Source organism: Entelurus aequoreus, linkage group LG01 (assembly GCF_033978785.1).
Source record: "Entelurus aequoreus isolate RoL-2023_Sb linkage group LG01, RoL_Eaeq_v1.1, whole genome shotgun sequence".
Lineage (NCBI taxonomy): Eukaryota > Metazoa > Chordata > Actinopteri > Syngnathiformes > Syngnathidae > Entelurus > Entelurus aequoreus.
In genome coordinates, this window is record NC_084731.1 from 68,678,734 (window position 1) to 68,706,056 (window position 27,323).

Sequence of the window (27,323 nt, forward strand, 5' to 3'; positions counted from 1 at the left end):
GGAAGCCGTCACAATGACGTCACTGTGAGGCGGTGGGAGGAGTCAAGAGAACAGCAGCGTGTCTCCAGAAACATGAAACATGGATGAGGAGGTGGCGGAAAGTTGGGAGGAAGCTGCTGAAAACGGGGTAAAAAACTACCCTAAACACTACGCCTCAACATCATTGTCTTCGTCAGTTTGCTAACACGCTCGAGTAAGAAATACTTAATTGTGCTCCCAAGTCCTGTTGGGCAACAATGCGGCTCATGCTAACATGCTAATGCTAACGTCAGACGGAGAGTGAACTCGACGACAAGCCGCGTGCCAGCTATTTGTAACTCCCCACACTCGCTTAAGTCAAACTTATCGCCGAGTGGTAACGGCGCCGGCATTTATGACGTGAAGCTACGTAGGTGGCCACAAAGTTTTTTTTAGCTTCGCTTAAGCTAATGTTGCTAAAGCTAACGCGACAGAACGGGACAAACGCCGGCTCACTATTTGGCAAAAGGCTTCTAAACATCGGCTCGCTATTTGGCAAGGCGTGTCTAAATATCTTCTTTGTTTAATTCATCGCGATAAAGCACACGAACACAACTTTTACTCCGAATCTGTAGTTGGCCGTTTAGCTCATTTTTTATTCCAACTTTTCTTCAAGTCAATGAATGAGCGTCTGTCTTGTTGAACAGTGTCGGGGAACAGCCTTATCACACCCCTGAGTTGCAGAAATGTCTATTTAACGACACTTTCTCCCCATTCAATAGAGTTTTAAGGCTACAGCTGCGTGCTAGTTGATGACGTCATCGACGCGACCCTGTTAAAAGCCGGAAGTAGCAGTAGAACCCACCATAGACGTCTTATAAGTAGACGCAGCATTGGCTGCTGTGACGCGAGAAATTGGGCCGCCATCTTGAAGTGGTGATGAGCAGCCTAAACTGACAGTTGACAGGTAGAAAACGAAGATGGTGTTCAGCGTTTTCCTGCTCAAATGAGCCGACTGTTGAAAATAGGAATCGGGATTACTTTTCGCAAGTAAGATTTAACATTAACGTACTATTGGTTGTATTTTGTGAAAATAATATTACCACTGAGTTGAGAAGGAGCAAAGATCTTCAATAGTACTGAAATCGTAGCTGCTAGCAAACAAGAGTGTGACCATAATAGAATTACTTGTCAATGAAATTAATTACATTTAAAAATGTCATACTTGAATAACATAAAGTTGAAACCTATGGTGGCATCATGCCTTCAGTGTGCATACTGTATATAGTTCTCTGCAAACCTATGAAATGTTATATTTTGTCTTCATTATGTTGTCAAATGCACCAGAATGTTTCATTTGTATGTGAAAATCACAAAGAAATCTTCTGGGGGAGGATGACCCCTGTCACGCCAATTTTCTTCCCATTACAAAAACCTTCCTATCCCCTATTTACTTCCGGGGTCATTTCCTCTTACGTCATTTCCTCTTACTTACGTCATTTCCTCTTACGTCATTGACAGCGATCGATAGCACTTCGGCTTTGACTGCCCGTCGCTGGTTTTTTTTATTTTTTATAATATAGCGTTAACAAAACGTCTGTATTTATCGGACAAATTAACTTGAGGATATTCCTGACTGCACATTTGACTCATGGACATATGTGGAAATGAATAGCAGTGTACAATAAGTTTATTCATTATCAATCAACATTATCAAACTTTATTAAAACTAAATTTATTCGTTTTTCAGTTTCAGTTTTTTTTAGTTCTCTGTGTAAGTGAACTAAATTAAAATGACATTTATGTGCACATATGTACCTCAGTGAAGTCAGATGACATTTAACATTATTATATATTAATTAATATTAGTGAAATGGTTTCAACAATAATGTTGATTTAAAGTACAGACATTTAACAGTATTATATATTAATTAATATTTTTTGCACGTTACCACGAAGACAGAAGTTCCCAGCAGCGGCCCTAACACTCCGCTTGAAATGTTTCGAAGCCTGCTGGTGTTTGACATAAGTCCCCTGGGAAAGATAAAGACAAATATCATTCAGTGACACCACCATTTTCAGGAGATTTGGATTCTATCTCAGTGACACCACCATTTTCAGGAGATTTGGATTCTATCGATTGCTGTCAATGACGTAAGAGGAAATGACGTAAGAGGAAATGACCCCGGAAGTAAATGGGGGATAGGAAGGTTTTTGAAATGGGAAGAAAATTGGCGTGACACCCCCCTACAGGGGTTTGGTTTGCAAACTTTCAGCCCCACCTAAAACAAAATTCACCAGTTGCCACTGATTATGATGCATTCTCATTTTAGGCAAAGTATAAGACAATACTTTCTTAACAGTATAAATGTAACCAGGAATAAGTCTTCAATAACAATATTAAAATACTAACATTGTTGGGTAAGACAGAATTTGGTTTTATTCTGAATCCAGTGAAACAGATTGGTGGTTTCAGCTGATATAAAGACTTTCAGGTGTTTATATATGTTTATGTTTAAGTATTTGGCAGACGCTTTTATCCAAAGCGACATACATAAAAAATACATATTAAACAATCACTGTAAACATTATCTTTTAAGGGAAGAATGTAATACAAAATATCAATACAAAGTGTCAAGACAGAGTAAACTCTCTGCTGCTGCAGCAACAGAGATACAGTCTATAGGTCCCTAAGATATATAGATATCTAATGTATTCATACATTGTTTATGTAGGATATACGCATGTATATATAACCTAATCATATTGTTTCTTGAACTTAAAAATAGCTGACCGTTTTTCCCCCTTCTCTGGGATTATATTCCCAGTTTTGATCTCGGACGTCTGGTCATTTATAGCATATAAGAATATTCTATTACAAACTATGAATAATAAAACATGCCAAAACATGTGTCCTTTATCATAGCTACACGTATGACAAAAAAACGCGTGAAAATGAGTGGTATTCAGTGAGGTAAAATGAATTAAATGCGCTGACAGTTCAATGCTCCTGCCAAATGAATTGCACTGAGTGGAACGGATCACCACTCCAAGATGGCAGCGTCAACGCCAGTAGGCAGTAGCGGTCGATGCTGCGTCTACTTATAAGATGTCTGTGGAACCCACTGATGTTACATGTAATTTGTTTGTTTCAGGTTGATTTTTTTATGTAGCGTGACGGACGTTAGATAGCAAAGACTTGTGGTGACTTGACAGCTGCTCTCACCATGTAAGCGTTTAAAAATAGCACGTAACTCAACCCTGCTTTCCATCCGCTGCAAGACTTGCTCATTACGTCTGGACAACTTTTAATTCTTTCTCCCCATTAAATCATTCGTTTACATTCATTCATGTTTGCACTTCTCTCTCCCTCGCCAGGAAATGGAAAAGCGGTTAGCGGAGAAGCTAAGGATCAGCCAGAGAGAAAAGTAAGGACTTTTGGTTTATTAAAGGTCTGAAAGTAAAATGCTGTATTTTGAAAAGTGTACTTTCAAATGCTGCGCTAGGGCTGGGCGATATGGCCTTTTATTAATATCTCAATATTTTTAGGCCACATCACGATACACGATATATATCTCGATATTTTGCCTTAGCCTTGAATTAACACTTGATGCATATAATCACACCTGTATGATGATTCTATGAGTCTACATTAAAACATGCTTGTTCATACTTCATTAATATATGCTCATTTTAAACTTTCATGCAGAGAGGGAAATCACAACTAAGTCAATTTACCAAAACTGTATTTATTAAACAGTTATTAAGCAGTGGCACAAACATTCAGGTCATTTCAAAACAGAAAGTGCAAGATTGTCAGAGACATTTTAAAACAAGCTATTAGTGCACTTTTGTGCATGATGTCACTAAGATGACATATCAAAACAACACTAAATTAAAGTGCACTTTTTGTACAGAACGCCACTACAATATCTTAAAACAAATAAAGTGCACTTTTGTGCATGATGACACACAAGATATTTCCATACCTGTCAAATAAAAATGAGCTGCATAATAGGAAATCAAATAGTGTATGTTCTTCGCTATGTGGTAGGTTACTGCGGACGTTATCTCCTTCTGTTTTAGACTATTTGTTTCATACGGTGTTGATCTGGAAATGGTTGCTTGGGCATTTTGTTGGTGTGGCACCGGCCGGAGATGTTGACATGCAGAGTTTGAAGCACTCTTCATTCTCTAGCGGGTGACTTTTGAAATTATGCTACATTAGTAGAGCTGATACTTTTTGTAGCAACGCTTTTGCCGCATACTTGACATATTACAGTTGTCTGTTTAACATTCCCGTTTGAAGCCAAGCCACCGCCAGACGATGGACCCCCTGCTGTTTTTCTTGGGAATTAATTCTTCTTCCTTCATTTGTTACCAGATTCGCACTTTCTTTCTTTCGTATTACCACTCACACCTCTCCGCTAGCATCACAGCTAGCGTTACCATGTCGCTACCTCTCTGCTACGCGAGAGCGTATGACGTTGCATGCGCTTATGCGTATCATAACATATGATACACATATCATAACATACGTCACATACGCGTATGTGACGTATGTAAGAAGGTGCGCTTGTTTTACGTCTCTGTGAGAAGGAGAGACAGGAAAGAGTGAGACGAGCCTGTAGTGTAATGCCCGCAGCTAAAAGCAACTGCGTGAGATCACGATATAGTCATTTTCTATATCGCACAGAGACAAACCCTCGATATATCAAGTATATTCGATATATCGCCCAGCCCTAGGCTCAAGTATTTTTCAACATATTAGTTGCACCGGACTCTAACCCGCAGTTGTATACATTGTGAAATGAGTTATTTACACAAAAAGATTATGTAAATGTTTATTTACATACCTTTTATTGTTTCCAAACGGTGTCTATAACACGACAGTAAAATGGTCGATCTAACAAAACAGAAGTAATCGTCATGGAGACTTAAAACTGTTAACACTTTTTACAGAATAATAGTAGTTTTACACGCACATAACAATGCAAAATGTATATAAATAAATATATTATTTCTTCATGATCATTATAGTCTAGAGCGCCACGCACATAGGGTCTGACGGGGTATTCATATGGATTTTAAAATCCTCCATTATAATTATATTATCTGCGTGCGTCACTAGATCAGCAACAAACTGAACATTTGCTAATGAAGTCCAAATAGGGCCCAGGGTGGCGATAGTTAACAGCCAGATAGAGAGGTAACATTAACAAAAAAAAAAGATTAAAAAAACTATTTTTGTAGTATTTTTAATATGTGAAATAAAAGTCATCTTTGATTAAAAAAAATCACACAAAGATTTTTTATAGATTTGTGTTGGTTTGAAATCTTGTAATTTTGGTACAAGTTTCTCCCTCAGGCCTTCAAGGTCAAGGATTAGTGTTATTTACAGATCTGCATACTTTTCTTGGATTCAGTCGTTTATGGAGGTTAATTTGTCTTTTTTTAACAAAAGCTTCTTCTTCTTTTTTCCTTACACAATTTATGTGAGGTAAATTTTTTACGTTTGATTTTTGTGAACTGAATTTTTATTCATCGAATTATGCTGACAATTTCCTTGAAAAAAAAATTGTTACCCAACACCCACTTCCGGTAACTTAAGACTGAAGCAATCGATCCTGTCTCAGAGGCAGCCAATGAGGTGTCAAGTTTGAAGTCACGTGACACGGGTGTTACGAAGAGGCAGGCAACGCAGCACTACATGCTCCAGGCCATGTAATCTGCTGTACGTGCTTTGACCCCTTTTTATGAACACGTTAAACAGTGGCGGTTTCTACGTCCCAGACCACCTCCTTGATCGGCATCTTTTATAGTCGAGCTAGAACAACAAAGATGCAACGAACACGGCAAAACATAAACGCAAAGGGTAAAAAAACATCCACATATTGGATATAATACACTGTTCGGCAGAACTTTGTTGTAGAAATCTGCCTGTCTGACACTCGCTCTTTGTTGTAGAAATCTGCCTGGCTGACACTCGCTATCAGGCTTGTTGCTGTCAAAACAAGCCTCGCAGACTCTGCGTAAAGCAGAGCTTCCTACGGTTACCGTAGTAACCCGTATGTCACTTGAAAGTGCAGATTCTAACCCTTGGAATAATTTCTATGGTTTAAAAATATTCAGGGGGCCGCATTGAAATGTTTATGTTGTGTTATGCCCAGGTAACCCAGTTAACTGCCTTTTTTAGGCTGTTTTGCAAGACCCTTGTCACGTGGCTTCAAACTTGACATCTTATTGGCTGGTTCTGAGACGGGATTGATTGCTTTAGTCTTAATTTACCGGAAGTGAGTCTTGCTTTTTGAAGCAGCAAATTTTTCTACACTGAATTTTTGATCAATGAATTTTTATACACTGAATTTTTTGACACTGATTTTTTCATATTCTAAATTTTAGTACACTAAATTTTGAAACACGCATTTTGTTAACACATTTTTTTCAATGTAATTTTAGTATTATTTCATGCTAAAAAAAAATTCCAAAATTCAAACGCAATACAATACAGTGTTTAAAAAAAGCTTTTGTAATAAAGACACAAATTAACCTCCATATTTCCAACCTCATTTATCAAAGTTCTGGCACCTGCAAGGTTTGCATGCTCACATGACGACTGATGCAATCCCAGACATGTGCTGGTAATCTTTGGGGCACAACACGTCACGACTCTGCAGTAGGGTTGTACGGCATACTGGTATTGGTATAGTACCGCGATACTAATGAATCATATTCAGTACTATACCGCCTCTAAAAAGTACCGGTCCCCCAAACCCCCGCCCCTCCGTCGTCATCACGTCGTGACATTGCTGGTTTACGAGCAGTGGAGCGTGTTCGCCGGCGCACAATCACAGAGTACTTACAAGCAGACTGCGTGTAGACAGGAAAGGGAGAACGGATGCATTTTGGCTTAAAAACTAACGATAAAGGTGAAGCTATAACACTGAAAATCCCTCAGGAAGAGGTGCTTTAAGACATGGTTAGTTAGCGGCTATAGTCCAGCCGCAGTTGGCAGTGTTTTAGCTACTTCTAAATCACTAATCCTGGCCTCCATGGCGACAAATAAAGCAAGTTACTTACAAGTATCATCCCTGCAGGATGAGGAATAGCTAAACATGCTTCACTACACACCGTAGCTCACCGGCGTGACCACTAATGATGCCGTTTCTGAATGTAAACAAACGCCATTGGTGGATCTACACCTGACGTCCACTTTAATGATACCAAGTACAGGAGCGTATCTAGTCGATACTACTATGATTCAGGTTTTTTTAAAAATTTATATGATGTTTATAAACTCAGGAAATACGTCCCTGGACACATGAGGACTTTAAATATGACCAATATATGATCCTGTAACTCCTTGGTATCAGCTTGATACCTAAATTTTTGGTATCATCCAAGACTAATGTGAAGCATCCAAACAACTGAAAAATCAGTGATTATTACATGTTAACAGAAGTGTAAATAGAACATGTTAAAAGAGAAAGTAAGTAGATATTAACAGTAAATGAACAAGTAGATTAATAATTCAGTTTCTACCACTTGTCCTTAATAATTTTGACAAAATAATAGGTAGATAAATGACACAGTATGTTACTGCATACGTCAGCAGACTAATTAGGAGTCTTTGTTTGTTTACTTACTACTAAAAGACAAGTTGTCTTGTATGTTCACCATTTTATTTAAGGACAAAATTGCAATAATAAACATATGTTTAATGTACCGAAATATTTTTTGTTAAAATAAAGCCATTAATGCAATTGTTTGTGGCCCCCTTTATTTAGAAAAGTATCGAAATACATTGTGGTACTGGTACCAAAATATTGGTATCAGGACAACACTACTCTGCAGACTTAAGTCTCAGTCACAAATCACAGCATTTGTTGCTCTTATTAGCAAAACATTTTACTATATTATCATCCTATTTATATCAGTACATTCAGGACAGGCTATCTTACTGGGTGCCAGCATGGGAACTATTTGCATTTTGACATTTTAGCTATTTTACCTGTATAAAAATACAAATATATACCAGACATGGTGTACTAATATAGAACTGCCTCTTAGGGGCAAAACACGTGTTTTAATAAATTTGATAAAGTAATACAAAACAACTTTTCACATTGTCATTATGGGGTATTGTGTGTAGAATGTTGAGGACAAAAATGAATGTATTCCAGTTCAGAAAAAGGCTGTAACATAACAAAATGTGGAAAAAGTGAAGCGCTGTGAACACTTTCCGGATGCACTGTATGTCATCATGATAACGTTTAATGCTTGTATTTTAGCTAATTGTATTTGTTTAAACCTAAATATCATGAATTTTGATACTTGAAACCATCTTAGAAGCATGCTCACGTTTTTTTCCCCATATATGTATATGCGAAATATATATATATATATATATATATATATATATATATATATATATATATATATATATATATATATATATATATATATATATATATATATATATATATATATATATATATATATATATATATATATATATATATATAATACAAATACAAAGTAGGGATTGAATCATCTATATGTTTATTTGCATTAAAAACAAGACAATTTATGAAAACCAAAACATATTTTCAGCTAAAACTAAATCTATGGAAAAACTGCACCACTGTAATGTGGTGCTATATTGTGTTTTGAAATGTTCTTTTTCCAGCATATTCATTATTTGATAATATATTTGTGTGCATAACACATGTATGATTAATTTTGTGTAATAATAAAATTACAGAGAAATATTGTAGCCTCAATTTGGAAAAAACAAAAAATATTGTTTGTCGAAGGCTTGAATAAACTGCTGAGTTACACTCGCTCGCTTCTAGAAAAAACATGACACAAAAGACGCCCAGTGGGTTACATTGTGGTGGCCTGCAGGCAGAGGAGAGATAATAAACATCACTAGTTGTTCAGTACATAACTTTTGCGACTGTGCGGTTTTCAGAGAGTCCAGTAACCATCTTTGTCCCCGCTCCCCACTGAGCATGGCCATGGTCATCCAGGACGATGCTCTGCCCTCAGCGCCGCCGCCTCAGATCCGCATCTTGAAACGGCCGACCAACAACGGCTCGCTGGCCTCGTCTCTGAGTCACAACCGACCCACGCCGCAGGTCAAGTCCTTGGCTCAGCGGGAGGCTGAGTACGCAGAGGCCAGGAAGAGGATTTTAGGGAGCGCCTGCCCGGAAGAAACCGCTCAGGACAAGAACAGCACAGACAGGTAAAGGTGCTCTCTTTACACCTGGAGACACCAATGATCTGTTCCAGGGTCAACCTGTCGCCATACAGGATTTATGAATGAGACTTTGCAAAATTTAAGTGTTGCAAGTGTTCTTTTATACACACAATAGCTTTGTGTGTTGTTAGCTAATAGCGATTTATCAAAGCTTAGTGACTGTTAGCTATCATTGAATGTACCGTATTTTCCAGACTGTAGAGCGCACTGGTATATAAGATACACCTACAAAATTTTAGAAGTAAAAAAATATGTCCATAGATTAGCCGCACCGGACTATAAACCGCAGATATATATGTTGTGAAATGAGTTATTTACACAGAAATATTCTGTAAATGTTTATTCACATACTTTAATTGTTTCCAAAAGGTGTCTGTAACACGGTAGTAAAACGGTCTATCAAACAAAGCAGAAATCATCGTCATGGACCCACTAGCTCTCCAATCAGCTAAACAGACTCAATAACTCCACGGTGACGTTTTGGTGAATTCACTGAGGAAATTGTGAAACTGAAACAATACAAAAAAATGCCGTTCTAAGTTAATACTAACACAGACACTCGTAAACATGTTAGCATATTAGCTCATGCTAACGACGCTCGCTTGATTCCTAGCAGAGGTGGGTAGAGTAGCCAGAAATTGTACTCAAGTAAGAGTACTGTTACTTTAGAGATTTATTACTCAAGTAAAAGTAAGGAGTAGTCACCCAAATATTTACTTGAGTAAAAGTAAAAAGTATGTGGTGAAAAAACTACTCAAGTACTGAGTAACCTGTTCGTTTAATGATGACGGCAACAAATAATGCACAAAAACATAAAAATAGCAATGAGCAAATTCAGATCAAGGAATATCTCTTAAGCAACTAAAACAATAATATATATTAAATAATAATACATTAAAATAAAAAAAAATTAAGGCAAATTGAGCCACAATAACTTAACAGCCCCAGAGGCTCAGTAGGCATTCATTGATTGATTGATTGAAACTTGTATTAGTAGATTGCACAGTACAGTACATATTCCGTACAATTGACCAATAAATGGTAGCACCCCAATAAGTTTTTCAACGTTAATCAATTACTTAATAAATGACCAAGTCGAGGTGATCTACCTCATATATACATATACATACACACACACATCACATATATATATATATATATATATATATATATATATATATATATATATATATATATATATATATATATATATATATATATATATATATATATATATATATATATATATACACATACATACATACATACATACACTACCGTTCAAAAGTTTGGGGTCACATAACTGTCGAGTTTCAGATGAAAGTTCTCTTTTTCTGGCCATTTTGAGCGTTTAATTGACCCCACAAATGTGATGCTCCAGAAACTCAATCTGCTCAAACGAAGGTCAGTTTTGTAGCTTCTGTAACGAGCTAAACTGTTTTCAGATGTGTGAACATGATTGCACAAGGGTTTTCTAATCATCAATTAGCCTTCTGAGCCAATGAGGAAACACATTGTACCATTAGAACACTGGAGTGATAGTTTCTGGAAATGGGCCTCTATACACCTATGTAGATATTGCACCAAAAACCAGACATTTGCAGCTAGAATAGTCATTTACCACATTAGCAATGTATAGAGTGTATTTCTTTAAAGTTAAGACTAGTTTAAAGTTATCTTCATTGAAAAGTACAGTGCTTTTCCTTAAAAAATAATGACATTTCAATGTGACCCCAAACTTTTGAACGGTAGTGTGTGTATATATATATATATATATATATATATATATATATATATATATATATATATATATATATATATATATATATATATATATATATATATGTGTGTGTGTGTGTGTGTATATACATACATTTATATATACAGTATATCATTTTTATTTATTTATTTTGCCGTTTTTGTTCACATGTTAAAGGTGTTTTAATGAATATACATGCATGTTTAACATATAGATTCCTTTCTTTCATGAAGACAAGAATATAAGTTGGTGTATTACCTGATTCTGATGACTTGCATTGATTGGAATCAGACAGTAGTGCTGATAACGTCCACGTTTTCAAATGGAGGATAAAAAAAGTTCCTCCTTTCTGTCTAATACCACATGAAAGTGGTTGGTTTTTGGCATCTTATTTGTCCAGCTTCCATATTCGTTTTTATACACTTTACAAGAAATACATTGGCGGCAAACTCCGTAGCTTGCTAGCTTGTTTGCGCTGGCTTTCGGAGACTCTTATTTTGTTAGCGCAGGCGCGATGGAGCGGCACTTTTATTGTGAAGACAGGAACTATGCGGTCAGTCTTTAGGCTTTTGAGAGAGGTACGGTTGAAATAAAAAAAGTGTATTTTTTCCTTCACACTTTTGATTGATTGATTGAAACTTTTATTAGTAGATTGCACAGTACAGTACATAGTCCATACAATTGACCACTAAATGGTAACACCCGAATAAGTTTTTCCACTTGTTTAAGTCGGGGTCCACGTGTGACGGTCATGTGACCACCTGGCTCTGTTTGATTGGTCCTACGTCACCAGTGACTGCATCTGATTGGTGAAACGGAGTCAAACGTCACCAGTGACTGCATCTGATTGGTGAAATGCAGGCATGCATAGATCCTACTTTGATGGTCTGTCTGACAAACCAAACCAAAACAAAGTGTGCATTAACAGATCGATAAAAATCAGTAGCGAGCTGAATGTAGATAAATGGAGTGGAGTAAAAGTAGCATTTCTTCTCTATAAATATACTCAAGTAAAAGTATGTTGCATTAAAACTACTCTTAGAAGTACAATTTATCCCAAAAGTTACTCAAGTAGATGTAACGGAGTAAATGTAGCGCGTTACTACCCACCTCTGATTACTAGGGATGTAAAAATATCAAAATCTCAGGATACGGTAGGATTTCGATATTGATCTCACACTACGATATTTATTACGATATTGTGAAAAGGCTCACGGTATAGTGTTTGTGATAATAATAGCGAGAAAATACTGACATTTACCAGGTAATTTATTGTTACATTTACGAATCATGACAACACAAAACACTGATCAAGTTAAGAAGGAACAAGCACAATTGTAACAATAGGGAATCCTTTTAAAGTGCAAACAAAGATCAAGGTAAGTCGGTTTAAATGTGCTAGGAAAATAAAAGCAGCCTTTTGAAACGAGTACCGTATATTACCAAATAGTAGCCCGGGCGTTTATTTCACAAAATGGGGTCAGCGGTTATTTGCACAAGGCTTTGATTTATTTTTGCACCAGGCCATTATTTGGTTACAATGGTTACTGTCCAGTATTTTTTTTTCGTAAAAAAACTTTAAATGTAAAAGCTATTGTAAACATACAAACAAAAAAACAAGAGATCAACATGAAGTAGGCTATCAAAAGACAAGAGATCAACAAGGCCTCAACATGGCAGTAGTGCAACAATTGTCAAATAGAATACCAATACTAAAAATAAATAAACTTTTTAAATAAAGCAGCCTACCGGGAAAAATAAAATGATGTTACCAAGTACTCAAGTATAAAACCCACCATCAAAACTGAACAATAATACTGTCACTTAAATAAAATAAAGGCTACAGTACTTCAAGTTTTAAATAAAGCAGCATACGTGATGTATCCACTGACACAAATTAGCATCATGCTTGTCGCTCACTTTCTTCCTAGCTCCACCAGATAAGCGAGCCCATTTTCCATCGATTGCCGACTGAGATAGTAGTTCTCCCTTTTTCTGTTTCCATTCTCGTACACATTTTGGGTCAACGTTAAACTGCCTGGCCGCTGTCAAACCAGAATTCTGCTCCGCATACTTCACAACCGCTAGCTTGAACTTTAAGTCAAACTTTATTTTCTTCTTCCCCCTTAAAGTATTCCCGTCCATCAGTTGTGGTATACCGATATCCTGTTCATTCAACTCACTGCTACTGTTGCTTGCCATGTTGAAACTTTTCCTCGTGGGTTTGTTGTTGTCGTTGAGTGTGTGTTACGCTATATGCGGTGACCCATTGCAATATGTTGATTGCCCAGAATCCCCACGTAACGTCTGCTGTTACCGTAATTACTGCACCTTTGCTTTTCCTTTTAGCTTATAAATTGGGTTTAAAGGCCTACTGAAACCCACTACTACCGACCACGCAGTCTGATAGTTTATATATCAATGATGAAATCTTAACATTATAACACATGCCAATACGGCCGGGTTAACTTATAAAGTGACATTTTAAATTTGCCGCTAAACTTCCGGTTCGAAACGCCTCTGCGGATGACGTATGCGTGTGACGTAGCCCGACGAACACGGGTATGCCTTCCACATTGAAGCCGATACGAAAAAGCTCTGTTTTCATTTCATAATTCCACAGTATTCTGGACATCTGTGTTCGTGAATCTGTTTCAATCATGTTCATTGCATTATGGAGAAGGAAGCCGAGCAAGCAAAGAAGAAAGTTGTCGGTGCGAAATGGACGTATTTTTCGAACGTAGTCAGCCACAACAGTACACAGCCGGCGCTTCTTTGTTTACATTCCCGAAAGATGCAGTCAAGATGGAAGAACTCGGATAACAGAGACTCTAACCAGGAGGACTTTTGATTTGGATACACAGACGCCTGTAGAGAACTGGGACAACACAGACACTTACCAGGATTACTTTGATTTGGATGACAAAGACGCAGACGTGCTACTGTGAGTATGCAGCTTTGGCTTTTTTTTGCGTATGTACGTAACTTTTTTAAAATATATAAGCTTTATGAACCTTGGGTTAGGTGAACGGTCTTTTGGGCTGAGTGATTGTGTGTGTTGATCATGTGTTTGAATTGTATTGGCGTGTTCTATGGAGCTAGGAGCTAGCAGAGGAGCTAGGAGCTAGCATAACACGTACCGTACCGTAAGTGCGCGTCACGTACGTAACTTTTTAAAAATATATAAGCTTTATGAAACTTGGGTTAGGTGAACGGTCTTTTGGGCTGAGTGATTGTGTGTGTTGATCAAGTGTTTGAATTGTATTGGCGTGTTCTATGGAGCTAGGAGCTAGCAGAGGAGCTAGGAGCTAGCATAACAAACACGCAGGTGTTATTATGCAGGATTAATTTGTGGCATATTAAATATAAGCCTGGTTGTGTTGTGGCTAATAGAGTAAATATATGTCTTGTGTTTATTTACTGTTGTAGTCATTCCTAGCTGAATATCAGGTACCGTGAGTATGCAGCCTTGGCTGCTAAACATTCGATAACTTGACCGTATGTGCGCGTCACGTACGTAACTTTTTAAAAATATATAAGCTTTATGAACCTTGGGTTAGGTAAACGGTCTTTTGGGCTGAGTGATTGTGTGTGTTGATCAGGTGTTTGAATTGTATTGGCGTGTTCTATGGAGCTAGGAGCTAGCAGAGGAGCTAGGAGCTAGCATAACAAACACGCAGGTGTTTTTATGCAGGATTAATTTGTGGCATATTAAATATAAGCCTGGTTGTGTTGTGGCTAATAGAGTATATATATGTCTTGTGTTTATTTACTGTTGTAGTCATTCCCAGCTGAATATCAGGTCACCCCCGCCTCTCACAGCATCTTCCCTATCTGAATAGCTTCAACTCCCCACTAGTCCTTCACTTGCACTTTACTCATCCACAAATCTTTCATCCTCGCTCAAATTAATGGGGAAATTGTCGCTTTCTCGGTCCGAATCTCTCTCACTTCATGCGGCCATCATTGTAAACAATAGGGAACTTTGCGTATATGTTCAACTGACTACGTCACGCTACTTCCGGTAGGGGCAAGCCTTTTTTTTATCAGATACCAAAAGTTGCAATCTTTATCGTCGTTGTTCTATACTAAATCCTTTCAGCAAAAATATGGCAATATCGCGAAATGATCAAGTATGACACATAGAATAGATCTGCTATCCCCGTTTAAATAAAAAAAATTCATTTCAGTAGGCCTTTAATGAAATAAATTTTATTTTAATCTAAATTATGCAAATAACAGCCCATGGACGGCTATTTGGACATGGGCGGTTATTAGGAAGAGGCGGTTAATTCACAAAATGGGGTCAGACCCCGGGCAGCTATTAGGACATGGGCGGTTATTTGCACAAGGGACTTTATTTGGTAACATACGGTATCTAGTAACATACCTTAAATTTAAATAAAATAGTCAGGCAAAAAGCCTTTTGAAAAACACTGACCTATCCTTTAGCTTATGTTCAAGATTTTCTTTAGCGAGATAGAAAATATCTGCATTGCATGGAAGAAGAAGAGACCTCTAGGCATTTTTTCAATACCCCCTGCTGTTAAAAATACCATTTCACTGGGCAGAAAGGTAGCGGGTATACACAGGTACAGTAGATCTTAGTTAATGAGGACAGAATAGATAATCGCCCTGCATTGTCTCTCTACCACTTGAGAGGACAAGCAGACTGATAAACCAATAGGCCCTTTTCCACCAAAAGTTCAGGTAAATAAATTATAATATAAATGGGTTATACTTGTATAGCGCTTTTCTACCTTCAAGGTACTCAAAGCGCTTTGACAGTATTTCCACATTCACCCATTCACACACACATTCACACACTGATGGCGGGAGCTGCCATGCAAGGCGCTAACCAGCACCCATCAGGAGCAAGGGTGAAGTGTCTTGCCTAAGGACACAACGGACGTGACTAGGATGGTAGAAGGTGGGGATTGAACCCCAGTAACCAGCAACCCTCCGATTGCTGGCACGGCCACTCTACCAACTTCGCCACGCCGTCCCCGTACCTCTGGTTCCTGGAGCCTTTGGTTCCTGGAACTAGAGGTTCCTATAGCAGTGTGTCGTTTGTGTTTACACCACATTTCACAGTTCAGGTCTTTTATACAAATCAGGCTGATGACGTATGGAGGAGTGGTTTACTATATTTCTACACTGATAGCATGTAAATAGACACTCTAAGGCAGACCTGGGCATTCTGCGGCCCGCGGGCCGCATCCGGCCCTTTGTACGTCCCTGTCCGGCCCGCGTGAGGCCAATTATAAATTACAAAATACATTTTAAAAAGTATCTATTTCGAGTGTGCAATACAACGGTGCTGCTTTTGTTTTGAAAAGCGTTATTTGTATTACTTCCGTGCGGACGTATGCTCGTGCGCGCAGCGGCAATCACAAATACAAAATAAATTTAAAAAAAACATATTTGTCGTGCGTGCAATACAACTGTGCTGCTTTTATTTTGAAAAGTGTTATATGTGCGTATGTCCTGTGAGGGAAGGCGCACAGCGACAAGTGATGCCCGGTTATCCCCGAGACGCTAAAAAGAGAAAAGTTGATGACGAATGGCGTGTTTAAAAAAAGACATAGACTGCCAAGTGCTTATTTGTGGTACACACGTTGCTGTCTTTAAAGAATATAGTGTAACGACCTGCTGAAGTAGATGTTGTCTTCTTGAGTTGCGTAAATGAGAAGTGAGGAGACGTGCGTGTGGAAGGAACGAGATATGTTGAGCTGTGTTAGTATAGCTTGCTCAATAAAAGTTTAAAAAGAGCGTCAGACTTCGTGTGCACTTCTTCTGGACGCTACAATTGGTGTCAGAAGTAAAACTTTGCGCATACTGCACTGTTTGTGTGCTACGTCATCGGGAGGTACGTGCCACGTGAGGAGCTCGCCGCAAAGAGAGAGAGACAGAGAGAGAGACAGAGAGAGAGAGAGAGCGTTTACAGGTGCAGCCACGCTGCTTGCCACGGGGGGAATTCCGTCCTCAATGAAGACTCCCAGGTTTGATGGCAAGGCGAACTGGGAGGCATTTCATCCCACTTGTGACATCAATTGTAGCGTCCAGAAGAAGTGCACACCAAGTCTGACGCTCTTTTTAAACTTTTATTGAGCAACCTATACTAACACAGCTCAACTTATCTTGTTCTTTCCAAAAGGAAAACCAATCCTCACTCCTCATTTCCGCAACAGCAACGCTTCTTCCTTCTTCGCCAATCACCTTACAGGCGTGCTACGTTCACAACAAAGAGGATGCAGGATGAAGTGACAGAAATTGAAATTTTTGTATTGTAATATACATCAGGAAGTGTTGTGTAAGAAAGTGTTAAAAATAAAACCATCAAAAGCCATCTGCTTTTGTATAAAGATAAGTTAGGTTAAATGAAAATATTATTATTATCTATCTTACGGTATATCAAAAATAATTTGAGCAAAATTTAATTGAAATATTGTCGGTGTGGCCCTCCAGCAGTGCTCGGGTTGCTCATGCGGCCCCCGGTAAAAATTAATTGCCCACCCCTGCTCTAAGGTCACAGTTCATTTACTAAAAAGTATAATTGAAATACAAAGCAATAATATACAAAACGAAATATGATTTATAAAATAAAGTGTACCTAATTGTTTATAAAAAGTCAGGCTTTTGTCCGCAATGTCCAACAGTCAGAAAGTCGTCCTCTCCTCAAATAATGAATTCATGACGATCAGGCCGTTCCTTTTGGTCCATTTCAGTTGTAAATAACAATATATAAATAATAAATATCAGTATATGTAAATAACAATATATAAATAATAGAGATGTCCGATAATGGCTTTTTTTGCCGATATCCGATGTTCTGATATTGTCCAACTCTTAATTACAGATTCCGATATCAACTGATACCGATATATACGGTCATGGAATTAACACATTATTATGCCTAATTTTGTTGTGATGCCCCGCTGGATGCATTAAACAATGTAACAATGTTTTCCAAAATAAGAGAACAACTTCAACTCAAGTTATGGATTATTGAAGTCACAAAGTACATTATTTTTTTTAACATGCCTCAAAACAGCAGCTTGGAATTTGGGACATGCTCTCCCTGAGATAATCCTGATACTCACTACAACTATGGGAAATACTATACTTTGACTTTCACAAAGTGCATTATTTTTTAAATTTTTTAAACATGCCTCAAAACAACAGCTACAAAAACAATGAAGGCACACAGCTTCAGTCCAGAGCAGGGGTCACCAACGCGGTGCCCGCGGGCACCAGGTCGCCCGTAAGGACCAGATGAGTCGCCCGCGGGCCTGTTTTTTTTAATTTTTTAAAATTAAATCTACATAGAAAAAACACAAGATACACTTTCAATTAGTGCATCAACCCAAACAACCTCCCCCATGCACACTCATCCACACCCACTCACACAAAAGAGGTTATTTCTTTCTGCTACCAATATTCTGGTTCCCACAACATAGACAACACATCTGCAAGGGACACAGTCCCTGAAGCACACATGATTGTATAGGCTGCTGGTCCACTAACATTTTCATTAATTACTATTTTTTATGTAATTATTTTTATATTGTTTTACTTTCTTTTTTATCCAAGAGTCCAGATAAAGTCCAAGTCGGACTCAGCAACACACACCTTCATTCATGTACACAGAAAAAAATTAGGGAACACAACAGATTGCATATAATTTATAAACAAAATTACATTTTCAAAATAAGCATTTATGTACAGTCCAGATTATGTCCAGGTCACTCAAATTAGGGAACACAACAACAGATATCATATAATCTATAAACATAATTATACTTTCAAAATAAGCCTTTGAGGACTTCTCATCTTTTTTTAAATGTTTTTTGGCATCATTATCGTTTTCAACCATGTAACTTTCTAAAGTTAGAAAATACTGAATAAATGTTTTAAAGAAAGTAATACTAAGTGAATATCTGTTTTTGGCCTTAAAAATAAACATTTTACCGAGTACTATAATTAAATTGACTAAATCATGATTGTCAATGAACTCTCCTAAAATAACAGAAACCACATTAAGCTTCATAAACAAACCAATCCTTAAACACATTTTTTCAACTTCCACCCAAAACAAAGACACAATATGACAATACCAAAACAAATGCAGGGTGATTCAGGCTCCTGACAACAAAATCGGCAATCATCTGACTCTGTCATATTCCATAATTTTAACATTTTCCCTGTGGGTAAGAAGTTATAAATAATTTTAATTTGAAAATAACGATTTTGCACATCGATAGTAGTTTTATAGATTAGTTTGAATATGGCATCCCATGGCAACGGGCAGTCAAAAAAGTCCTCCCATTTTCCATTTGTGTTGTATGAGGCAGCCTTCAAAGATTTCTTTATTAAATAAAAATTATATATTTTTCTATTTATTTTAGTTCCTTTTTGCCAACTAGAATTTCTTATTAGAGGTTTACAAACTAATAATTTAGTAGTTCCATAATTAATTATTTGTTTCCATCTTTTCCCAATTACTCCAGTTAGTTGATAAAATGAAAAGCTTGAGCAAGCATCACCATACATAGCTCTAAATTCATCATACTTCATAATTTTACCATTCTCATTGATAATATCATTGACAAAAATGATTCCTCTTTCAAACATATTTTTCCAAAAGAAAGGCTTTCCATCTATTACAATATTAGAGTTCATCCATATTAACTGCTGCAAAATATCGTCTCTTTTTTCTGGCACATAAAATTGAAAACACCACTATGAGTGGATTGTTTCCTTTATGAACCCCGCCATGTTTCCCAGCAGACTCTCTGGGAGGGGATCACTTGTAAAAAAGGATACAATTTATTTTGATACAGTACATGTTTTTTGTCCAACAGGACATTTGTGTACCACTCAATGTTTAAATACATCTTTGGAACAATTGATGCTTTTAAAGACAGACACATAGCTTCAAGGTTGAGAAGTTTCAGGCCCCCATATTCATACTCTTTGTAAAAAACCTTTCTTTTAATCTTTTCTGGTTTGCCGTTCCAGACAAAATCGAAGACCGTCCGCTCATAAATCTTAAAAAAGTTTTTTGATGGAGCTGGTAATGACAAAAACAAATAAATAAATTGAGGAATAATTAACGAGTTGGCAATAGACATTTTACCATACAAGGTTAGGGATTTCCCTTTCCATAATTGCATAATTTTGTCCAGCTTTCTTAGTCGATTATCATAATTTACTGAGCCTAGATCTTCCAGATTTTCTGGGACAACAACACCAAGTATGTTAACTGGTCCATCTGTCCACAAAACAGGCACTTTGCATTCCATTCGAAAGGACGTTCCCTTTAGATTTCCGATCCTTAACATTTTACATTTATCATAATTAAGCTTTAGGCCAGATTGCTGTGAAAATATGTCCAAAAGATTAAGAAGGTTCCGCAAACAATGAGGAAAAATCTTATCTTTGTGAATCAGCCTTTTCTGACATGAACTTCATCAAGAACAAACACAGAACACGCCTCACTGATGCACATTTGCAAGACTCACTCAGAGTTGCAGTGTCAAGTTACACACCAGAGTACAACACACCAGTTAACAGCATGCAATGCCAGGCTTCCCACTGACAAAGAAACAGATAACAGATTTGGTGTCCAGTTCAAAGTGTGACATGATTTAAAAATTTGAGAGTTTACTTTTGTATTTTACATGAGTTATTATTTGTACAAACATGGTGCAAAGTAATTCATGATTTGTTAAAAAATGTTAGTGGCTAGCTAGTTAAAATGGGATATTGTGATTTCACAAGACTGTCTTAGAAGTGATCATTTGAAAATGTTCAATTTGAAAAATGTGCACTTAGAGAAAATATAAAAATAAAGTGTTGCATATTGATATTTATCTGTTTCTATATATATTTATTGTGAGAAATCATTAAGATGATCAGTGTTTCCACAAAGATAAATATCATTAATTATTAATAATAACAGAGTTAAAGCTAAATTGAGCAAATTGGCTATTTCTGGCAATTTATTTAAGTGTGTATCTAACTGGTAGCCCTTCGCATTAATCAGTACCCAAGAAGTAGCCCTTGGTTTCAAAAAGGTTGGTGACCCCTGGTCCAGAGTATACTAGAGTAATAAAGTAAACAATAACATAGTCCTCCTTTGGTGCAAGACTGCCTGGTATACTATATAACAGGAAATTATAAACTGGGCTCAATCTGCCCTGCTCTAACGTATTTGTATGAGTAACAAAAATGTGCTGCAAGCTAGTGGTGAGTGCTTGAAGTGGTCTAGCAGTCAGTCAGAGCTTCTGAAATGCTGCGTTGAGACAGGGCAGCTCCGCTCACTGCAAGCTGCAAAGTGTGCGCCATGCAGGGCAGACTAGACACACCAAACTCCACCGTAGCTTTTGCCAAACTGCATGCGTTGTCCCTGACCACAACGTGGGCTTTCGCCCTGGGGTGTTTTTTGTTGTATTTTTGTTTTTTCTCGGCGGAGTCTTTAAGCGACAACTGTGTGGTACTACTTTTTCCCGGTGTTTGCTTTTCATCCATCTTCCGCATGTATTCATCGTGTATCTCCTTATGATTCTTGAAGAGGAGAGGGATCAAATTGCTCGTACTAAAGGAAGACGTCTTGGTTCCTCCTCGCATAACCAACTTTTTGCAGTCATTGCAAAATGCCAGTTTTTTATCCGTCAGAGACACTTTAAAATAATCCTAAACCATAGACATGGTGTCGTTAGTCAGTCATCGAGCGAGCTCGCTTGTTAGCCACGGCTACAGCACCGGTAAAAACACACTCTTGTTGTTGTTATGCTCTGCTCGCGGCGGTTTGATGAGGTCATCAAGCGTCGCCAGTAAACCTCTCATGCTGCAGTCGTCAACTCCTGTGTTGTGTGTGGGAGAGGGGAGAGGGGCTGCTGACTGGGAGACGCAACTGCTCTGTACTTCTCCCTACGTCCGTGTTTTACCGTACAGCGACGTTTTTAAAATTAATTAATTTTACTTTTTGAAACCGATACCGATAATTTCCGATATTACATTTTAAAGCATTTATCGGCCGATATCGGCAGGCCGATTTTATCAGACATCTCTAATAAATAATAAATGTCATTATCTATAAAGAACAATATATAAATAACAAATGTCAGTGTTTATCTGTAAATTACTGTCTAAATAATAATGTCAGTGTTTATCTGTAAATAACTGTATATAAATAATACATGTCAGTGTTTATCTGTATATAACAATATATCAATAATAAATGTCAGTGTTTATCTGTAAATACCAATATATAAATGATAAATGTCTGATTATCTGTAAATAACAATATGCAAATAATAAATGTCAGTGTTTATCTGTAAATAACTATATACACTACCGTTCAAAAGTTTGGGGTCACCCAAACAATTTTGTGGAATAGCCTTCTTTTCTAAGAACAAGAATAGACTGTCGAGTTTCAGATGAAAGTTCTCTTTTTCTGGCCATTTTGAGCGTTTAATTGACCCCACAAATGTGATGCTCCAGAAACTCAATCTGCTCAAAGGAAGGTCAGTTTTGTAGCTTCTGTAACGAGCTAAACTGTTTTCAGATGTGTGAACATGATTGCACAAGGGTTTTCTAATCATCAATTAACCTTCTGAGCCAATGAGCAAACACATTGTACCATTAGAACACTGGAGTGATAGTTGCTGGAAATGGGCCTCTATACACCTATGTAGATATTGCAACAAAAACCAGACATTTGCAGCTAGAATAGTCATTTACCACATTAGCAATGTATAGAGTGTATTTCTTTAAAGTTAAGACTAGTTTAAAGTTATCTTCATTGAAAAGTACAGTGCTTTTCCTTCAAAAATAAGGACATTTCAATGTGACCCCAAACTTTTGAACGGTAGTGTATAAATAATGTCAGTGTTTATCTGTAAATAACTATATATAAATAATAAATGTCAGTGTTTATCTGCAAATAACTTTATATAAACAATAAATGTCATTGTTTATCTGTAAATAACAATATATAAATAAAAAATGTCAGTGTTTATCTGTGAATAACTACTGTATTTTCCGGACTATAAGGCGCACTGAAGATCTTTTTTTTTCTCAAAACTGCGCCTAATGTAAGGAATAAGTTTGGTTGAGCTCACCCACCTCGAAGCTATTTTATTTGGTACATGGTGTAATAAGTGTGACCAGTAGATGGCAGTCAAACATAAGAGATAAGTGTAGCCTCTACTATGATGGGTCTCAAGTAAACACCAACATTTTAAATGTTCCATTGAAAATATACAACATTACACACGGCGCTCAAAAATCTTATCAAAATGTTTTAGTACGACTTTGGTAAGCTATGAACCCGCACCGCTTGAAGGATTGCCGGCGCATTAAACATACAAGTATTATTATGGTGTGTGTATAAGGTCAGACATATCTGGTGTTTTGTTTTGCAAAATTATGCAAAATCAACTTTTCATACGTTCTGGTACCTGCTGATCTGTATTTGGGATCGGCGTAAATCCTGGAAAAAAATTGCCCGCGTCCGCGCCGACGGATAAGCTTCTTCATCGGCAGTGCGTCTTATAATAAATGTCAGTGTTTATCTGTAAACAATTATATATAACAATATATAAACAATAAATGTCAGTGTTTCTGTAAATAACTATATATAAATAATAAGTGTCTGTTTATCTGTAAATAGTATATCAAAAATCAATGGCAGTGTTTATCTGTAAATAACAATATGCAAATAATAAATGTCAGTGTTTATCTGTAAATAACTATATATAAACAATAAATGTCTATCTGTAAATAACTATATGTAAACGAATGTCAGTGTTTATCTGTGAATAAATGATAAAAGTCAGTGTTTATCTGTAAATAATATATCAATAATAAATGTCAGTGTTTATCTGTAAATAACAATGTGTAAATAATAAATGTCAGTGTTTATCTGTAAATAACTATATAAATAATAAATGTCAGTGTTTATCTGTAAATAACAAAATATAAAGAATGTCAGTGTTTATCTGTAAATAATATATCAATAATAAATGTCAGTGTTTATCTGTAAATAACAATATATCAATAATAAATGTCAGTGTTTATCTTTAAATAACAATATATAAACTCCCCATGGTATCTGTCAGAGTGATTCTTCAGTACGACTGCCTTTATCGGAGCAATGGCATGGCAGTTATCTGTGGCCATGCTACCTAGAAACTTTTTTTTATTGGTGAAATGAGAAATATTGTTGGTTGCGACGCATCACAGAGAACAGTTGTGGCCTTTTTATTGATAAAAGAAGCTTCACAAGATCCCTCTGCATTTGCAAGGACCTGTGTGAAGTTGGCCCCCCACCCATTGCAAAACTTTGATTGGCCTATAAAATAATCTTTGATAACTCAAAGACATGCACCTGGGGATAGGTTGATTGGCAACACTAAATTGGCCCTAGTGTGTGAATGTGAGTGTGAATGTTGTCTATCTGTGTTGGCCCTGCGATGAGGTGGCGACTTGTGCAGGGTGTACCCCGCCTACCACCCAAATGCAGCCGAGATAGGCTCGACCCCGAAAGGGACAAGCGGTAGAAAATGGATGGATGGAAAGCAGCACAAACAACCATTTCAACTGCACAAACGCAGCACAAACGATTGGAACTGGCTTGGGGAGAAGGACTTGTTTATATGTAACAACAACTGAATTACATGTTAATAACATATTGCAACAACAACAACAACGTTAACTTAAAAACTATAATAGTTAGACCAAAAGTTTTTGCCGCACAAATGCAGCACAAACAAATTACAGTATTTTGGCTTAATTTGGAGAACAAGGGGGTGGGTGACCTTTGATTGATCGAAAAGCAGCACAAACAGCCATTTTAACTGCTTAAACCAGCGCAAACGATTGGGACTAGTTTGGGGAGATTTTGACTTAGACTTTGAAAAGTCTAAGTCAAAATCAAAATGTTATTAAAATTGTTACATATAAACATATGTAACAACTTCTTAATTACATGTTAATAACATTAAAACCATAAAGCGTTAACTTAAAAACTATAATAGTTATAATAATGCTTACTGACCTCAAAGCAATTTTATTTTTTCCAAGATGGCGCCGTCGTGTGTGGCTGGCCGTCTACCGCTCTGTCTGGTTTCAGTTTTTATTGATTTTGTCCTACTGCACTAAACAGTTCGAGTCTCTGCTGGTGTATGATCGCCAAGAATTGTTGACTTAAACGTGTGGACAATGCTGAAGAAACAAGTCCATGTCAGAAAACCAACACATTTAGCTGAACTGCACCAATTTTGTCAAGAGGAGTGGTCAAAAATCCAACCAGAAGCTTGTGGATGGCTACCAAAAGCGCCTTATTGCAGTGAAACTTGCCAAGGGACATGTAAGCAAATATTAATATTGCTGTAGGTATACTTTTGACCCAAAAGACTTGGTCACATTTTCAGTAGACCCATAATAAATTCATAAAAGAAAGAAACTTCATGAATGTATTTGTGACGAACAAGTATGTGCTCCAATCACCCTATCACAAAAAAATGAGTTATACAAATGATTGGAAACTCAAGACAGCCATGACATTATGTCCTTCACAAGTGTATGTAAACTTTTGACCACGACTGTATCTGCGGTTCATAGTCAGGTGCTGCTACTATCTTGGGAAAAAAATATTTTTCTTCTGAAATTTAGCATGTGCAGCTTATATACCGGTGCGCTCTATAGTCCGGAAAGTACAGTAACATTGTCACGGAATTGTATCGGCAACCACAACTTCCAAGTGTTAAAAATACGCTGGTCTTTTCTTCTTCCAGATCCGCTCGCAGCAACAACAACAGCAACAACAACAACAGCAGCAGCAGCAGCAGCACAATGTCGACTTCAGACGAGGACGTGCGCGCCAACAAGCACACCGTGAGACCACCTAGCAGTCCCGATGGCACACGAGGCTTCAGGCAGCACAGATAAGTGCAAAGTGCAGGAAATAACCTGACTCACTGTGACCGCCAACCCTTTAACAGGAAACGCCTCACTCCGCCTCTTCGCCCCGCCCACCAAAGACTAGCAAATAGGAGGAGTGGGGGGCCATAAAAAAACCACACCTCCCCCAGCAATAATAATCAAGACATCACTTTTTTTATTTTATTTTTTATTTGTGCTTTTTAATCTTTTTGGGACTTTTACGAGGAATGCTGTTATTTTTATTGAGATGAACTCCTGACAGCGACTCATAAACCAACAGAACGAACCACTCTTAAATCCGCTTCATGCTTCAGTTCTCTTCCGAGACACTAGGGGCAGCGTTTCCCACTGACCTATCGGACACAACAAAGACGTGATTGGACGCAGGAATAGCACTCCCTCCACTTTAATACGTAAAACATGCATTTTTATCTTTAGCCAAGTTACTATTACATTAGTTTTATTTTCACTGTCACCGACGGTCACTTTTTAGCAGCTTTTCGACACACAAGACAATGTCGGCATTATTTTTTAACCAAACAACAAAAAGTCTACCCATTAAAACTTGATTGATTGTCTGTTTGTATGCAACGCTTTTAGCTCTCCACACGAAAAAGTGATTTTCTTCTTCTCATCTCCTAAACGCCATCGCAGCGACCTAGGATGAACTCTGAGCCAACATGGCCGCCGCTGTCTGAAAATGTTTACGTGACTTTTCGTGCAATTGTCCGCTGCCGGAACCAGGAAAGGACAAGAAGTGAAGTGGTTTAAGGATTATTGTGGATGTTTTTTTTGTTTTGTTTTTTACCATCCCACCTTTTTCTGGGTGTACCTTTTAGAGAAAGCAAGCCATAAAAAGAGAAATAACAAGATGCAGAAATAAAATTCCAACATAAAATATAGCTTGCAAGACTTCTAGTGACTTTGCAGCAGACAACTCAATACAAGATATAATAAAATGTTTGCAGAAAAAATATGGTGTATATTTATATCTTTGCTCCAATTCACTATTCTTTTATTTTCCTAAATTTAAGGTATACAAAATCTTATTGGTCAATTTGTTTTATAAAAGAGTATAGACTTTCCAATAGTGCAGCTGGTAACCAGAACGATCGTGCATTTTGTGATAAAAGCATGACATTTGGTACACTCATAGCCAAAGGCATTCTCAGAAGATTTGAATATGGAGCCACCATAAATTTTCAAAATGGCGCCCATGGCAGCCATCTTTCAAAATGGCTGTCAGTAACAACTGTTCGCTTATGAATGATGGATATAACATGATGTTTCAGACTTATTTACCATACATAGTACTTGGTAAATGTCTTTTGGATAATCTAAATGTGTCATTAAATATTCAAGATGGCTGACATCTTCAAGATTGCAGCCATC

General features: G+C 37.3%; 1 protein-coding gene across 2 annotated transcripts; it reads left to right on the forward strand.

Annotated features, from left to right (window-relative positions):
• Nucleotides 1–26,905, forward strand: LOC133637984 (SUZ domain-containing protein 1-like). 2 transcript variants are annotated; one of them, XM_062030535.1, is made up of 4 exons: nt 1–127; nt 3,337–3,386; nt 8,933–9,205; nt 25,784–26,905. In XM_062030535.1, exons 1-4 carry the CDS (start codon nt 80–82, stop codon nt 25,935–25,937), a joined length of 525 nt encoding a protein of 174 aa, XP_061886519.1. In that variant the 5' UTR covers nt 1–79; the 3' UTR covers nt 25,938–26,905. The 2 variants fall into 2 exon arrangements, with proteins under 2 accessions (XP_061886519.1, XP_061886530.1); XM_062030546.1 differs by having other exon boundaries at nt 75–193.
• The last annotated feature ends 418 nt before the right edge of the window (nt 26,906–27,323 follow it).

Excerpts from the sequence above, each read along its gene's own strand:
- LOC133637984 (XM_062030535.1), top strand. The coding sequence starts at position 80 with ATGGATGAGGAGGTGGCGGAAAGTTGGGAGGAAGCTGCTGAAAACGGG. Across the intron at positions 128-3,336 it reads AGGAAGCTGCTGAAAACGGG|GAAATGGAAAAGCGGTTAGC; the intron begins GTAAAAAACTAC and ends CTCCCTCGCCAG. Across the intron at positions 9,206-25,783 it reads GACAAGAACAGCACAGACAG|ATCCGCTCGCAGCAACAACA; the intron begins GTAAAGGTGCTC and ends TTCTTCTTCCAG.